A 17,736-nucleotide genomic window follows, 5' to 3' on the forward strand; every position below is an offset into this window, starting at 1 on the left:
GTTGAATGCCCCTGTGAGTTATGTTATTACTGTTGTCCACAGAGGGCCACTCAAGAATTTTTGAGTGGGAAGGTGATCCCAGGACCACTTGTTCCTCCCCCCACACTGTCCTGTCTCCTGAGCTCTAGTTCCTTTGCCTCTGTCCAGCACAGCAACATATCAGAAAATGCAGCCAATGAATCAAACCTCCAGTCTCCTAACCTGCCTATAGGGTGCCTCCTCTTTGAGAGCTGTCCAGAGTACAACAGAATCCCGGGCAGTAGATTCTGGCAAAAGCATACCCACCCTGTGGAGAATGCTGTTGGAAGCCAGAAAGTTGAGGAGAGGGTGTTCAGATCAAGAATACAGCTAAGAACCCACATGGGTGGACTTAATGATAAACTTTGGAGAATCACGATTTCGGGGTATTAAAGAGGAAAGAGATAAGGAAAAAAAAGGGGCGGGGTACAGATAGTAAATTCTAAGCAGTGATCCAGGAGAATGGACTGTAGCTAGGCAGACTTTCAAAGCAGCGCAGGACTAAAACTGGCACTGGTGTGCAATGAAGAGTGAAACTAAAACAATTGGAGGGTTAGGTTGAGGTCACCCACCAGGCACCGTCCCTTCTGGACTGGTGAAAGCACTGGACCCTCCAGGCTGCTGAGATGGACCTGGACAATTGGTGTGTGCTGAACGGTCTTAATGTTTTCTGTGAGGTCCCGGTGTAATCGGGTGGGGGAGGGAAGTCCCCTTGGCAGGGCGAGTTTGAAGGTCTGAGAAAGCTGGCGCCTGCTGGGGAATCAATAAAGGAGGCAGAGCAAAGCTTTGGTGTTTGCCGTGGGCAGAGCAGGGCTCTAACCGGACTCTGCGGGCCTGGCTGGGGTTCCACCCGGGGCCGAGGGAGCCTAAGGATGGGGCACTGGTAGCCCCACCGCCGCGGGCCTTAGCGCTCCCGGCTCTTCGCACCGCAGGGCCCGCCGGGTCGGGCGCGCAGGGTGAAGCCGGGGAGGGGTGGGGAGTCGGCGGGGCAAGAGCTGGAGCTCGTTTCGCTCTTCCTCCTGCAGGTGGGCCAGGGAAGGCGGGACGCGGAGGAGCGGGCGCCCGCCATGGCCGGCCCGCAGCTTTCCGCCACTGCCTCCAGTCTGCCGCCCCCGCGGAAGGGCCCTTCGTATCCCCTGTGAGGAGGAAGAGGAGGCGGTGGCGGACGAGGCGCCGCCCCCTTGGCAAGCTTCCCGACCTGGCGGCCTCCGCAGGACCCATGGCGGATTCCTCGCCCGCGCGGTCCCTGCGGGCAGGCGGCCCCCGCACGCCCCGACCCTCAGCCCCCTCGCCGCCGCCGCCGCCGCCGCCGCGCTCGCGCTCGAGTTCCGAGGCCGAGGAGGCCGAGCTGTCCCTGAGCCTTGCGCGCACCAAGACCCGCTCGTACGGCAGTACGGCCAGCGTGCGGGCGCCGCTGGGCGCCGGCGTCATTGAGCGCCATGTGGAGCACCGGGTCCGCGCCGGCGACACGTTGCAGGGCATCGCGCTCAAGTACGGAGTCTCGGTGAGCAGGGCTGGCGGACGTGGGCTGGGGGCCGGCGGCTCGGGGTGGGGCGCGTAAGGAGCGGGGCGTCGAGGAGGCAGCCCTCAGTCCACTGCGGCTCGGCTCTGGGGGCTCGCCCAGCGCGTGCTGCCGGGGCTGCGACGGTCACCGGAGCCGGCCCCCTAGCCAGCGGGGCAGGCCACCAGGGCTCCATCCAGGTGGGTGCATTGAGTTCCCGGTGCCCTGCCCACACTTGGACCAGATCTGTCGCGTGAGGAAGGCCAAAGAGAACCAGGGCGTTTGCACCACCGGGAGCCGGATTCGCCCGACTTTCATACTGCGATATATTTTCTGAAAGCTGAATTGAGGTGTGGACTAGGACAGAGAATTTTGTTTTCTGGGTAAACAAGCGCTATAATGAGTCAGGGAGGGGTACTGTTCGCGCAGGATGGTTCTGGTTCTATTGATTATGCTTCTTTATTTAGAAGCGAAATTACACCCCGGGGCTCACTGGCAACTGTAAATGTGACACCTGTCGCTAAGCAGCGGCCAAGAATGTGTTCTAGATGAGCTGGAGAGCTGTGTTTATTATAAATTTACAAGGGTGTGTGTCTTGGGCCTATTGCATTACACCTCAGAGAAGAGCATGGAAACCTGAGGGAACGTATTGTTTCATTAAAATTACTTATAATTAACTCTGAACTAGGTGATGGCCCTTTTACATTTAAGTTCTATATCAGTTTTGAGTGTTCTTTCCTGAAGTACCCTAGACAGCAATGTGAAGAAAGGTGATCTTATCTTCCTCTTCAAGTGAAACTCTGACCCTTTACAAGTGATAGAGGCTGAGTCATTTATTGTGTACACTCGAGCTTGTATGTGTTTAATTGGCAGGTCCTTCCACCATTTTAACATTTTTGAGAGCAGGGATCTTGCTGTACAGACATGTCCTGACAACTTCATACCATGGATAGCCCCATTTCGTCCTCTGGGGAGTTTTTAAGTGTGAACAGGGAACTTCACTTCCTATACCTGCATTCATGGAACCTGATTTGAGTCAGAGCCAGAAGAAAGCAGCATTTGGAAGTATCAGTAGCTACCTTCTGCTGAATGCCTGCTATGTGCCAGGCATTGCATTTGTCTTGTTCCATCTTGTTCTTAGTCAGTTTGGTTTTCCTAGTAAGCCTTGGAGATAAGTGTAATTAATCTTTTTACAAAGGAGAAGATAGATGAGAGGTAAGGATATTTTCCAAGTATGCTTATTCATTGAAACCAGCTTGAATTAGCACCATGATAAAGCATTTGCTTTGCCCTAGGTATTACTTCTGATTTCCATCCTTTTATTTTTATCCTATTCTTGTCAAGGGATCTCTTAGCATCTTGGTTGCTGAAGAAGGGAGGTCTTTTCTGTCTGATATCTATGCATCTTATCTGCTAGACTAGGTGGACTGCACCTAGGAATCCATGACACCCAGAGAAGTGTAATTTCTCTGGTCCTGACCCACTGCAATCTCTCTGTGCCCCACTGCCCTCCACGGTTTCACTTGGGTTCCTTTGAGATCCTAAACATCAGCTCACTGCAGTTCTCCACCTTTGATCAAATGCTTTCTAATCCCTGTTTTCACTAATGTAGGTCCCGTTACTCAACCTTATTCTTTTCATTACAGTGTAAATGAGATTTTGTTTCATTATCTTTTAAAGGTTTGATTTTATGATGTTAAGCTCAAGTATAGTGAATTGGGAATTATAATCTGTAGCTGCAAAGTCTTTTTCAAGGTTTCTCAACCGTAGTCCTATTGATACCATGGAATGGATAATTTTTTGTCGTGGGGGCTGTTCTGTGCATTGTAGGATGTTTAGCAGCATCTCTGACCTCTGCCCTCTAGCACCTGCTAGAGCCAGTAGCACCCTCCACCTGCATCCACGCATTGCCAGATAGTCCCCAGGAAGAACTCACTGTTGCTGAGAACCACTGGTTTGTTACATTTACTTTGGACCCTTAACTCTAGTTGACATTTTTAGAAAGACTTTCCACTGGTTATCTAGAACTAGTGAAAGTGAAAATACTCACCATAACAATAAAGTGATATTCTTGCAGATAGTAACTACAGATGTTAATTAGACTTACTCATTGGAAATTAGTATTTTATATGGAAGCTAAAAAGGCAGAAAAGTCTTTTTGGTTCTCTGACCGAACAGAAAGAAATTGAGTAAGTGTCTAATATTGATTGCCAAGATCATCCACATCATATTTAATTATTGTTTAAAGAAGTAAGTGATAGATGTTGGAGATTCAAAGACCCAAGACAGTGCACCTGGAAATTAAGTTAGTCTAGGCAAACAGCTGTCTTTAACATCCCATGAATGGTGAGAGCAGAGTACAGCTCCATAGTCTTCCTTAGAGGAGAAGGAACACTCAGGGAAGTCTGGCTGCCCATTGCAGATCCCTAGCCATCCAGCTGGGAGTCCAGGAGGACTTCACTCTATCCCTTGGTGGGGCAGACTAGGAAGAGCCAGTCGTATTTTAGGTACATGGAGGTTCCCAGAACAGAGACTCTGGCTAGGGCTGAAGATGGGGACCTGGCTGCCAACCCAAGGTGACCAGGGAAACAAGTTGGAAACTGACTATCTGAGTGGTACACAACAGCTAGCAGCAGGGTACATCCCAAGATGTGAGGATGGATTGGTGTTCCTCAAACTTATCCAGACAGGAGAATGCTGCTGGACAGACGAACCTCAAATGTGCTGGATCAGAATATCCAGTAAAAGAGCCTAGAAATGTTCATGTTTTACAAGCATGGCCTCTTTGCTCATTCTCTATGCACTGTCCCTTCTTGGGGACTTTGAACTTGCTGTTTCACACTTTTCCCGAGGCCATGTGCAGGGCCACTTCATTGGTGTGGGACCCGTGCAGTCACACAGGCTACCTAGAAGAGCCCTGTACTTAATGCTCTGCTATTGCTGTCTTGAAATTTTTAATAATTTGTGAACTAAGGCCCCACATTTCCCACTTTCTCTGGGCCTTGCAAATTATATAGCTGATATTTGCCATGTAACTTGTTCCCTCCCTGCCTTTAAGTCTTGTTGAAATGTCTTCTCCCTGAGGCCTTCCTGACTACTCCATGTCAACTTCAAACCTCCTCACTCCAGTGCCCTACCCCCTTTTCCTGTTTTGTTTTCTCAACAGTATTTATCATTCATCCAATTTTCCTTTTTCTTTTTTCTTTTCTTTTTCCCAACTTCTGCCTTTCTGGTGATATGTTAATGAATAAATAAAAAATCCAGTGGTTCCCTTAGTGGCTCAGTGGTAATGAACCCAACTAGTAACCATGAGGATGTGGGTTCGATCTCTGGCCTCGCTCAGTGGGTTAAGGATCCTGTGTGGCTATGGCTGTGGAAGACCTCACAGAAAAGGAGGTGTGGAAGGGAGCTGTGCAGAGATATATGAAGAACATTCTAGGCAGAATGGTGCAAAGGGAGTGGTGCAAAGGGAGTGGTGCAAAGGCCCTGACGTGGAAGCATAGTTGACAAGACCCTGGAATAGCGAAGCACTAGGGAAATTTGAGTGAACTAGTGACATGATCTGACTTAGAAATTGTTGACCTTTCTGGTCAAAGGGCAGAGAACCATAAATAAATAGTGCCAGCTGTCATGAGAGAGCTGATCAAGTAGGCCTGAGTGGTTTGGGGGTTTTCATAGATTCTCAGGCATTCTTTATTTAAACACAGTTTTCTTGAGTCACAATTTACATGTCATGAAATTCGCCCATCAGAAGTATATGATTCAAGAACTTTTAGTAAATATACAGGGTTATGCAACCATCACCACAGTCCAATTTTAGAATAGTTCCGTCATCCTAAAACAGTCCCTGTTCCCATTGGCTTTACTCCCTGTCCTTTCTATAGTCTCAGATAACCATGAATCTGCTTTATAATCTATACATTTGCATTTTCTGGACATTTCATAAGTGGAATCTCATATATTCTTCTGAGATAGCATGAAGAAGAAATAAATCCTTTTTCTCATTAGCACATGGCAGTGGAAGAGTCTGATCACCACCAACACCTAAAACTTAATAGGAGGAGTTCCTGTTGAGGCTCAGCAGGTTAAGAATCTGACTAGTGGGAGTTCCCGTCATGGCGCAGTGGTTAACGAATCCGACTAGGAACCATGAGGTTGTGGGTTCGGTCCCTGCCCTTGCTCAGTGGGTTGACCATCCGGCATTGCCATGAGCTGCAGTGTAGGTTGCAGATGCGGCTCGGATCCCGCGTTGCTGTGGCTCTGGTGTAGGCCAGTGGCTACAGCTCTGATTCGACCCGTAGCCTGGGAACCTCCATAGCAAAAAGACAAAAAAAAAAAGAATCTGACTAGTATCCATGAGGATTTGGGTTCAATCCCTGGCCTCACTCAGTGGGTTAAGGATCCAATGTTGCTGCAAAGTACTAAGGTACAGTGTAGGTCGCAGACACGGCTCAGATCTGGTGTTGCCAGGGCTGTGACATAGGCCAGCAGCTAAAGCTCTGATTCGACTTCTAGCCAGGTAACTCTCATATGCCACAGGTACGGCCCTAAAAAGAAAAAAATAAATAAATAAAATTTAATAGGAGACAGCAGGGTGAGGAGGCTGAATGCAGCATTTACTAGAAAATGATCTTGAGAGAATCATTTAATATTTAAGTCTTTTTTTCCCTATAAAATGATGATAATTAAATTAACAATCAAATGAGAGTTGTTTATGTATGGAAATATTCTGTAAGGGATGTAATAGGGTGGTGTAAATGTTAGTTATTATGTGTCCTGAAATATTTTTGGAAGGCTTTGTCTTTTTTTAAGGAATGAGAGGAAGAAAAAGAAGCATTGAGTATTGCATTCCAAGGTAGGCAGGTGACTAATGAAGCTATAACCCACGTAGCCTTTGGGGAGAGTTCTTGGTCATGCCCAGCAACAGCTACTGAGATAACTTTTCCTGGGAAGTTTTGTGAGTTTCTTCAGAGTGAATTCACCTTTACAAAATGTATTTACAGGGGAGTCATTTAAAATAAGTTGTTGATGACATTTGTTCTACCTAATTTCACCATGGTCGACTTTGTGGCCATTCTGTCAGCTCTTATTAATTATTCCATAATCTGTTTCTTAGTGAGCAGACAGTACATTTCATTGAGTCATGCTATTTAGTCCTGATTAGGAGAGACTTGTAAAATGAAAGCATTTGGTTGCTACATCTCTTCCCAACCCTGTCATCTGCTCTTAAGAAACAGAGAGTAGTTCTGCATCACTATGAAGAGGCACGCTTTCTATTCTTAACATTAACTGGGTAGTATGAAATATTAAACAGAGGGCAGGTGGGAAAGCTGTAGAGTTTCCCAGCTCTTCTTTGGATTGGATCATGACTTTTCTTAGTTTTATGTGAGGTGAAATTCCTATAATATTAGGCCCATCTAAGTTCAGATAAAAGTATAAAACATTCCAAAGCAAATTAAAATAACACTTCACTGTTTGGGACTATGTATATCTCTTGTCTGTGCCCTTGCAGTTTCTTCCATAACTGGGCTTCCTGTTTCCACTAATGCCTCTTTCTTACAAATCCATTTTCCACAGGAAATGGAATGATCTTCATCTGTAATCAGATTATGTCACTCCCTTCCTTTACCCTCCAGTGGCTTCCCATCATATTTAAAATAAAACCCAGGAATTCTCAGCAGTTAAGAACCCATCATAGTGTCCATGAGGATGTGGGTTCAATCCCAACCTCGCTCAGTGGATTAAGGCTCTGGCCTTGCTGCAAAGTGTGGTGTAGGTTGAGGATATGGCTTGGAAGTGTTGCTGTGGCTGTGGCTTTGGCTGGCAGCTGCAGCTCCGATTTGCCCCCTAGCCTGGGAACTTCCATATGCCAAGGGTGCAGCCATAAAAAGAAAAAAAAAAATCCAAATTTTATTTATTATATGAGTGGCCTGAAGCTTGCTTGTTACTCCCTATATTTCAGCCATACTATTTTTTCCTACTCTGGGGCATTGCAACTTCTCTTTTTGGCTGGAATCCTTTTTTCCCTGTTTTTTTTTGCATGGCTGGTGTCATTCCCTAATTTTTGTGCTTGTAACAAAGTTTGGAGCCTATGCTTGTAAAGGAGAACAAATTAAGATCAAAATAATTACCTTTTGAAAAAAACAACACCCATACCTAATGGTAGTGACAAAATATGTTATTCAACTGGGCTTATTTACATGAAATTTTCTTTATATATTTTTACTTTATGGGAAAAAAAATGTTTTTTGGCTGTCCCTCAGCTTATGGAGTTCCCAGGCCGAGGATGAGATCCAAGCTGCAGTTGTGACCTATGCCACAGCTGCTGCAACACTGGATGCTTAACCCACTGTGCCTGGCCAGGGATCAAACCTGAGTCCTGGCACTCCAGAGACCACTGATCTTGTTACATAACAGAAGGAACTCTGAAATATGTATTTTTAAAATTAATTATTTAACTTTTTTCTTTTTAGGGCTGCACCTGAAGCATATGGAGGCTCCCAGGCTAGGGGTCCAGTCGGAGTTGTAGCCACCAGCCTACACCACAGCCACAGCAATGTGGGATCCAAGCCGCATCTGTGACCTACAGCACAGCTCACGGCAACACCAGATCCTTAACCCACTGAACAAGGCCAGGAATCGAACACGCAACCTCATGGTACCTAATTGGGTTCGTTGACCGCTGAGCCATGATGGGAACTACTGAAATATTTTTTATTGGGAGAAAATTCCTACCTTTTTCCTTCTCATTTGCTGAGTATATGCTAGGATCTGCCCTTACTTGTAACTTTCTCATTTTCACCACATTTAATAATAGTTGCTAGCATTTTTAAGTGCTTCCTGTGTGCCTACATTATTCTAAATGTTTTACATGAATTAATTCATTTAATTTTCATAATGATCATATTTTGTCGAAAGTACTATTATTTTCCTTACTTTATAGGAAAGAAAATGGATATAGGGAATGGTTAGAAAATTGGACAGCCAGGATTTGAATCTAGAAAGTATGGCCCCAGAGCCCTTGTTTGTAATACCTTGTATTAACCTCATTTGCCTGTTTTCACCTTCAGTTTCAAATCTGCCCACATTTTGATTGATTCCTACATTGATGCTAACTATGTCTGGATAACCCTGATGTCCTTGATGCTGGCATCCATGTGTCATCTTAGAGTCTAAATCATAAGGGTCACATACACCTTAAATGATTTCTGGCAATGCTGAGATGGAGATGAAGCAGTTCCTGACATGGGAAAGCTCACAGGCTTGTTAAAGGAGGCAGTTCTCCACTCTTGGGCATATATCTGGACAAAACTCTACTTAAAAGAGACACATGCACCCGCATGTTCATTGCAGCACTATTAGCAATAGCCAGGACATGGAAACAACCCAAATGCCCATCCACAGATGATTTGATTAGGAAGATGTGGTATATATACACAATGGAATACTACTCAGCCACAAAAAAGAATGACATAATGCCATTTGCAGCAACATGGACGGAACTAGAGAATGTCATACTGAGTGAAATGAGCCGGAAAGACAAAGACAAATACCATATGATATCACTTATAACTGGAATCTAATATCCAGCACAAATGAACATCTCCACAGAAAAGAAAATCATGGACTTGGAAAATAGACTTGTGGCTGCCCGATGGGAGAGGGAGGGAGTGGGAGGGATCGGGAGCTTGGGCTTATCAGACACAACTTAGAGTGGATTTACAAGAAGATCCTGCTGAGTAGCATTGAGAACTATGTCTAGATACTCATATTGCAACAGAATGAAAAGTGGGGGAAAAAAATGTGTACATGTAAGGTTAACTTGATCCCCTTGCTGTACAGTGGGAAAAAATAAATTTTAAAAAATGTATTAAAAAAAAATAGGCAGTTCTGCTAGTGAATCAGTGGTACAACAGCATGCACATGAGCTAGGGGAACCCTGCCCATTCCCCATGCCTGCTGCTCCCTGTCATCAGCTCCTTGCCATCAGCTCCTTGCCTGGCTGTGATGGCCTGTCTTGCTCTGAGTGATGGATATATCAATCAGGGTCCCTGCAGGATACACATAGTGCACTCAGAGGGTTTGGACAAAGAGGATTTAATGAAGGAACATTTACGGAAGTATGAATAGCATTAAGGGAAGCAGGAAGGGGTGGTGGAGCACCCGAGATAGCAACAGCAAGGAAATACTACCCCCAGGCCTGAGGGCCAGGGGCCGGAACATACCTGACACCGAGGAGAATGGGAGGAGTGGCCAAGGGGCTGCCTGGAAGGAAATCTGACTTAGAGGGATCAGGCACCAGAGTCATGGTGTGGTCGTTCTACTGGTGCTTTCCTTAGGAACACTAGCTGGATTGCCAAAAATAAGGGGGCTTGGGGAGTGCAGTTCTGAAAAGGCCAGCCTCCTGGGGTCAGAACAAGAAGATTAGGGGATGGATTGGGAGGGGAGGTGGGTTTTAAGGAAGAATAACCAACACAACAGATAACTTACTACCCTCTTCTGGTTACTTCTCTGGGTTCATCTTTCATGCCTGTTCTCTGACCTGCATTAATTTATCCATCCCTCCATCCATCCATCCATCCATCCATCCTAAGCACTTTGTGTGTATATGATCTTTGTTTGAACTGGAAAGCTATGGAGTTAACAGCTCTTCCTCTGAAGAAACTTAAGGAGTTTGTGGTTGGTGTTCAAAGCCCAGCCTCAGTAGTCAGATCCTGATGTTCCCGGCTGTTTCTCTCTTCCATCATTATTGGCAGAAAACAGTGACTATTAGCAATTGTAGGCCCCTGCCAATAAGTCTTTCAAAGGGCACTGTATCAGTGTATCAGCGAGGGTTCTTTCATTTACAAGTGATAGAAAACATAAATTGGCCTAAGCAAAAAAAAAAAAAAAAAAAAGCACTGAGGACAAAAATGAACCAAAAATGGCATTTACTGGCTCATTACTGGAACTGAAGGGTGCTAGGGTATTCTGGCTTCAGAGGTCTGATGGCTCTCTTCCAAGGTGGCCTTGTTGTGAGGTTCCTTGTGGTGGAAGAATGGTGACTAGCAACTCTGGGCTCATCTCTTTCCAGCTGGAAAAATAGAGGTCTTTCTCCTTGGGTCTCTGAATTGTTCTGAGATGGGACTGTGATCTGTCAGGAAATCCTGGGCACTGTGATGCTCCAAAGGGCATGAATGACTCATGTACTCACCCTAGAGCTAGGGGAGGGCTCAGTGGCCCCAACACCCATATACTGAGAGAGATGGAGGATGGGGATGCTGGGTGATAAAAACAAGGCAAATTAAACAGAACCTCATATGGATACAGTATTCAAGTTTTTGGCTCCCCCAAATCTAGACCAGAGATACTTAATATTTTTACATTTTAATTTGTTTTAAAATGTACCTGTCTCAGCGTAATGAACCTGACTAGTATCAATGAGGACAGATTCAATTCCTGGCCTTGCTTAATGGGTTAGGAGCATTGCTGTGAGCTGTGGTGTAGATCGAAGACACAACTTGGATCCTGCATTGCTGTGGCTGTGGTGTAGGCCAGCAGCTACAGCTCTCATTCAACCCCTAGCCTGGGAACGTCCATATGCCATGGGTGCAGCTCTAAAAAGATGAAAAAGTAAAAAGTACCTGCCTATTCATGTCCTTTCTCACCCTTTCCTTCTCTCCTTTAACTGGAGACTAGAACACAAAAGACCACCCTACACAAAAGATGCATTAATGTAGTAGCTTTAAAAGGAAAGGGAAAAAAAAAAAGAGAGAGAGAGAAAGCTTCAAATGTATTGTTTGTGTGGATTCAGGTTATAGTTAGAAAACAGGAGGAACAGGGTCTGTTTTATTTGACTGTTGTTTCTTCAGGCTCTTTGAAGTGGAAATGGATTTTTTTCACTCATCAGTTTGGCATTAAAGGATCCCAGAATTGGGTTCTATTAGTCATGCACTTTAATCCTGTGTGTTCTGTGGATTTTAGAGTCAGGCAGAAATTCTGGTTCATACATCTTAAGAGCTGTGTGCACTTGATTACATCATCATCTCTTGTGTGCCTTAATTTCTTCATGGGAGAAATGGTGACTAGTAAGTACCATTTACTGCTGAACAGTCTCTGTCCATCTTTCTCTTTCATCTGTATCTGTATATCTGTATCTTCGTCTGTATCTTCTATGCATATATATGTACATATATCTCTTACTTAATCCTTCCAGCCCTGTGAAGGGTAGATGATACCTATTTTACACATGAGGAAACAGGCTCAGTGAGAGAAGTAACAAGCTCATGTTTAGACAGTTAGTGTTGGTGGCTCTGGGATGTGAAACCAGGTCTGCCATGTTCCTCAGCCTGTAGACTTAGCTGTTGTACCAAACTGTCTTGGTGATGTACTTCACAAGACAGAGCTGTGGTGAAAATCAGAAGGCACAGTGCATGCAAAGGCACAGTGCGAATCCCCAGGCTAATTAGTGGAGGAGTCTGCAGATACACGATGGTAGCATGTGATGAACACAGGAGTAGGTGTTTCTCTGACAGTGCTATACCAGCATCATTTGCATCTTATCTGCACTTCCTGTGTTTGTGTGCTTAGGCATGCCACTTACCTCTCTTGAGTCTCCCTTTCTTCATTTGTAAAAAGGAGATGATAATATCTAGCTTGCAGAACTGTTAGGAAGGTTACAGGAGATAACAATACCTTTTTACCCCTGCCTCTCGCCCCCATTTCTGTGGTTTGAGGAGGTATTCGAGGGCTCTGAGAGTTTGAAGTTATGAAACCTGTGTAAATTCTGACTTTTTCATCTGCCAATTGTGTGATGATTCCATGGTACCTAATCTCCTTGAGTTTTTTTCTTTTATTTGTAAAGTGAATTTTCAGATACCTAATCCATAGAGTAGAAAAAATGAGATAGTCTATGTAAAGTGCTCCCTCCCTCCTTTCCTCATCTGTCCCTTTTACTCAGTCTCTAAGGCACATCTAAGGTCCAAAGAATCAAAATCAGAACCCTACCTTCTCCATAAGGCCTTTCTTTTATTTTTTTATTTCACTTTTTTTTAATCATTCAATGACTTTTATTACATTTATAGTTATACAGTGATCATCAGAACCAAATTTTATATCGTTTCCATCGCAAACCATGAGGCCTTTCTTAATGACTGCTGCTCCAGCCTGCACCATTGTTCCTAATCCTCATTGTACTTATTTCTTTTTTTTTTTTTGCTTTTTAGGGCCGTACCTGCGGTATTTGGAGGTTCCCAGGCTAGGGGTCGAATTGGAGCTGCAGCTGACAGCCTGCACCACAGCCACAGCAACGCCAGATCTGAGCTGCATCTGTGACCTACACCACAGCTCGCGGCAACACCAGATCCTTAACCTGCTGAGCAAGGCCAGGGATCAACCCACAACCTCATGGTTCCTAGTCAGATTTGGTTCTGCTGCGCCAAAATGGGAACTCCCTGTACTTATTTCTTTACCACCTCCTGTGTCTGTTATATTCTAGAGACAGCAGGCACTCCATAGGAAAATCACAGTAAGAGGAAGTTTGGTTTTTTTTTTTAAATCAGATAATAGAAATGCTAAAATAAGATTGAAACGTATTAAATAAGTGCTAAGTAAATTTTTTAACTTCAGGGATTTAGGGCTGCTTGGCAAAAGCTGCCTTGTAGGGGAAATTATATGGTGGGGGTGAGGAAGAGAGTCCTTCTTTTTATAAAATCACGCAAGAGAATTTCCTGGAACTTCTTGAAATAACTTGGAGGGTATCTGGGGAGGTGACTATTCCCAAATTAAAAATTTCAGACCCAGAGAAAGCATAGCACACATTTTGCTCATGAATATTTTTAGTTTGTGTTGTGTAAAAAGCCCTAATTTGGAACTTATGAATGTTGCTTTTTGTTTTCATATTTTAGATGGAGCAGATTAAAAGGGCAAACAAACTGTTTACCAATGATTGTATATTTCTGAAGAAAACTTTGAACATCCCAGTTATATCAGAGAAGCCTTTGCTATTTAATGGACTTAACTCAATAGATTCTCCAGAAAATGAAACTGTTGATAGCAGTTTTCCTCATGAAGAAGAGCTAGTAGCAACTGGGGAAACCCTCTCTCCACCCAGTCCTCAAGAATCTGATATTCAGCCCGTGCAGCCTGAGGAAGTGACAGCCAGAGATTTCTTGCAGAGGCTGGACTTGCAGATTAAGTTATCAACACAGGCAGCCAAGAAACTAAAAGAAGAGAGCAGGTAAGAATATGCTGGAAAAAAGTCAGAGGGTGAATAAGTTACTCTTTTTTTTTTTTTGCCTTTTCTAAGGCCACTCCTGCGGCATATGGAGGTTCCCAGGCTAGAGGTCAAATCAGAGCTATAGCTGCCAGCCTATGCCACAGCCACAGCAACTCGGGATCCGAGCCGCGTCTGCAACCTACACCACAGCTCATGGCAATGCTGGCTGGATCCTTAACCCGCTGAGCAAGGCCAGGGATCAAACCTACAAACTCATGGTTCCTAGTCAGATTCGTTAACTACTGCGCCATGACAGGAACTCCTGAATAAGTTACTCTTAAGATGTCCTTGCACGGTCAAATTTTTTTTTTTTTTTTGCTTCAAAAACTATTAATTCCAGTTTAAAATTATATTTTAAGCTATATTTTAATTGTAATGTAAAAGTCTAAATGCTACTGCATTTTGTATTAGGCTTTATCTGTTGCAGTGCTTTTGTTTTTGTTACTTATAAAAAGTTTGCTTCTGGAGTTCCCATTGTGGTTCAGTGGTAATGAACCAGGCTAGTATGCATGAGGAGGCAGGTGATTCCTGCCCTCACTCAGTCAATTAGGGATCTGGTGTTGCCATGAGCTGTGGTGCAGGTCACAGACGTGGCTCGGATCTGGCGTTGCTGTGGCTGTGGTGTAAGCCGGGAGCTGCAGCACCGATTCGACCCCTAGCTTGGGGAGTCTATATGCCGTGGGCGAGGCCCTAAAAAAAAAAAAAAAAAAAAGTTTACTTTTTTGCTTTAATAGCACAACTATCCAGGTAGCAGTTCTGGAGGACATACAAGTAGACATCTTGCTGACATCATCAGGGGAAGCAGTGCTTTAGAGAATAGCTGTAAAATACTCTTCCTTATAAAACTTGTCAAGGACATTGTCTGTTGTTTCCTACATAAGCGGTCATGTAAGTGTTTTTGTTTTTTGGGGATTTTTTGCCTTTTTTTTTTTAGGGCCGCACCCTCGGCATATGGAGGTTCCCAGCTAGGGGTCCAACTAGAGCTACAGTTGCCAGCCTACACCACAGCCACAGCAATGCCAGATCCAAGCCGAGTCTGCAACCTGCACCACAGCTCAGGGCAACACCGGATCCTTAACCCACTGAGCGAGGCCAGGGATCGAACCCGCAATCTCATGGGTCCTAGTCGGATTTGTTCCCGATGCACCACAACAGGAACTCCGATGTGAGCATTTTTGTTTGATCTTTAATTTGGTACTAGGGCAGGCCTTTCTCCCTCCTATAGAACTGGTTTCCTTTTTCCTTTATGATTCCAAGAATGGCAAAACCACTGTGCTTTCTTTTTCGCCCTGACTACAAGGAAGCTTGCAGGCAAAATTGATACTCATTTCAGCTACTGCAATATTGCTAATGGCTAATGTATTCGGATCCTTCTCCTTTTTCTAGTCCTGATTTTAAATTTCTAATTTATTCATCTTATTATATGTATGTCTTTTGTTGTACGTGCCTTAAATCTTTTTGAGAAAGAGGTAGAATATTAAAGATATAAACAAACAGAAATGTGAATATATTTATATTTATTTATAACTTAATATAAATTTATATAATATAAACAAATACAAAGATATTACAAGTATCATTCTTGATTCCAGTAACTAAGATAGATAGTCATGAAATGGAGACAGGGCGGTATACCTTAACGAGGATTTGCATCTCACACAACTTTCAAGGCACGCATGATGTTATAAATTGATATACCCCTTTCTTTTATTGGCAAGTGAATATTAAGTTGTACAATGAAGATATGTTAGTTTTCTGAGTACAGTTTTAAAACACTGATTTATGCTGTATTTCTTTTTTTCAGAGATGAAGACAGTCCCTATGCAACTTCCCTCTATCACAGTTAGTGATTGGCAGGGCATAATCTAACCTGGATTAAGAAATGGTTGGATCGTAAAGAAACCAACAACTGACAATTCAAAAGCATCCCTTTTGGATTCTCATGGCATACATCTTTAAATCACAATTAAGTAGTTCCACCTACAGCAGTTGCACTGAAGTGATTGGTTCCCTCTGGCTTTCTATAATTTTAAATCTTTATTATGGCATGATAGCAAAATTGTGACCTAAAGCTCATCACTTTTGCAGGTGGCTGTAGTTTTTAGACTAGCTTTTGTAAATACTAGTTGACATAAAGCCTCAAACACTATTTACATATTCAGGCTGAAAACAATGTTTATCTCCTTGAGAAATCCTAATTATGTGCAAAAAACATGGTTGCTGTTTAAGTGATGCTGATTTTGCTATGTGTTTATAACTTAAGTGCTAATATATATATTTCGATATGTATTACTTATTCTGTATCACTATAAAGAAAGAAATTTTGTCTGCTATTTTGTAAAAATAAACTACAAAAGTCTGAGAAAATAAACTATGTTTTCATATTTGAGTCTTCAATTTTTTTCAACAAATGGGAATATAAAATTGATTTTTAAATTATAGTTTTGAAATGGTGACAGCTTTTCCTCTAATGGTTTTTATCACTATAATTGCAATTTTGAAAAAAGTTTCAATAATCTAAAAGCAGATAAATAGCAATTACTAGTAACCTTTGCATTTAAATAATATTTGAATTGATGTGTTTCAGATATACTAAAACCATGGAATATATCAAAAGAAGTAGACAATACCATGACTGGACACACTGGTGAACTGTAGTTTAGATTTCATTGTAAGTCACTTTCTAGAGTGTTGTGTAGTCACTATGCTTTTGAACTGAGCAGGTAGGGTTTTTTTGTTTTTTTTTTTTTTTCTTTTCTAGGGCAGCATCCGCAGCATATGGAGGTTCCCAGGCTAGGGATCTAATCAGAACTGTAGCCGCCCTCCTACACCAGAGCCACAGCAACACAGGATCCGAGCTGAATCTGTGACCTACACCACAGCTCATGGCAACACTGGATCCTTAACCCACTGAGCAAGGCCAGGGATCGAACCTGCAACCTCATGGTTCGTTAACCACTGCCCCACGATGAGAACTCCTGAGGGGGTAGGTTTTTAATTCACATAATTCGTCTTTTGTATATGTCCAGATTACAGCAGTAAACTTTAAGCCATATTTTATATTTACAATTAAATGTATTTTATTTCCATTTCTATTCAAGTATCAGGTTAAATAAATATGTAAGCTTGGAGTTCCCATTGTGGTGCAGCAGAAATGAATCTGACCAGTAACCATGAGGTTGTAGGTTCAATCCCTGGCCTCCCTCACTGGGTCAGGGATCTGGTGTTGCCATGAGCTATGCTGTAGGTCGCAGATGTGGCTTGGATCTCTTGTTGCTATGGCTGTGGCATAGGCCAGTGGCTACAGCTCTGATTAGACCCCTAGCCTGGCAACCTCCATATGCTGCAGGTGTAGCCCTGAAAAGACACACACACAAAAAATTTCTAGGCTTTCACAAAAATTCCCCATATTTATCCCTCCCAAGAGGGGTCTGCTTTCTGTGAGGCAAAAGGGACCTTTTAATTTTCGGCCCTTCCAACTACCACCCCATCATTCAGATAGTAGTTCTCCTCTCCCTCTTTTCTCATTTTCTTCTCCCTGCCTTGCTGCTCCAAGTGTTCCATTGAGCAAGTGCCCTCAGGTGTTATTGCAGAACTCGCAGAACCACAACTGCCCATATCCATCCTTTGAGGCTGACCAGCAGAGGCATGACTGAAAAACCATAGTTGTTGGCGCTGATCTTGAATTTCTTGTTTGTTCATAATGTACATAATCCATTGTGTTTGTGGGTTTTTTTTCCATGCTTTTTCCCATGATAACATCTCATAATTTCATTTCTCATTTTTTTTCTCACAGTCTTATCATCTCTGATATAGGATGATACCTTGATCTTGCTTTGCTATTTTCTTCGATTCACTACTACCTGAACAATGGGGAGGTAGTTGGAAGAGCAGAAAATTAAAAGAAAAAAAATAAAGAGTGACAATAATGTATGTAAGAAACGGTCAAGGACTCTTAAAA

General features: G+C 43.4%; 1 protein-coding gene across 3 annotated transcripts; it reads left to right on the forward strand.

Annotated features, from left to right (window-relative positions):
* Window positions 1–1,018: 1,018 nt before the first annotated feature.
* LYSMD2 (LysM domain containing 2) lies at window positions 1,019–16,157 on the forward strand. Of its 3 annotated transcripts, none has more exons than XM_047766343.1 (3): window positions 1,019–1,522; window positions 13,405–13,736; window positions 15,580–16,157. In XM_047766343.1, exons 1-3 carry the CDS (start codon window positions 1,238–1,240, stop codon window positions 15,620–15,622), a joined length of 660 nt encoding a protein of 219 aa, XP_047622299.1. In that variant the 5' UTR covers window positions 1,019–1,237; the 3' UTR covers window positions 15,623–16,157. The 3 variants fall into 3 exon arrangements, with proteins under 3 accessions (XP_047622299.1, XP_047622300.1, XP_047622301.1); XM_047766344.1 differs by lacking the exon at window positions 1,019–1,522 and adding an exon at window positions 1,601–1,719; XM_047766345.1 differs by lacking the exon at window positions 1,019–1,522 and adding an exon at window positions 1,793–1,869.
* The last annotated feature ends 1,579 nt before the right edge of the window (window positions 16,158–17,736 follow it).

This window comes from Phacochoerus africanus, chromosome 2 (genome assembly GCF_016906955.1).
Source record: "Phacochoerus africanus isolate WHEZ1 chromosome 2, ROS_Pafr_v1, whole genome shotgun sequence".
Classification (NCBI taxonomy): domain Eukaryota; kingdom Metazoa; phylum Chordata; class Mammalia; order Artiodactyla; family Suidae; genus Phacochoerus; species Phacochoerus africanus.

What these genes read in the sequence shown, in the direction of transcription:
- LYSMD2 (XM_047766343.1), top strand. Translation starts at nt 1,238, where the DNA reads ATGGCGGATTCCTCGCCCGCGCGGTCCCTGCGGGCAGGCGGCCCCCGC. An exon ending in CGCTCAAGTACGGAGTCTCG is followed by an intron (nt 1,523 to 13,404) that starts GTGAGCAGGGCT and finishes TTCATATTTTAG; the next exon opens with ATGGAGCAGATTAAAAGGGC. An exon ending in AAACTAAAAGAAGAGAGCAG is followed by an intron (nt 13,737 to 15,579) that starts GTAAGAATATGC and finishes TCTTTTTTTCAG; the next exon opens with AGATGAAGACAGTCCCTATG.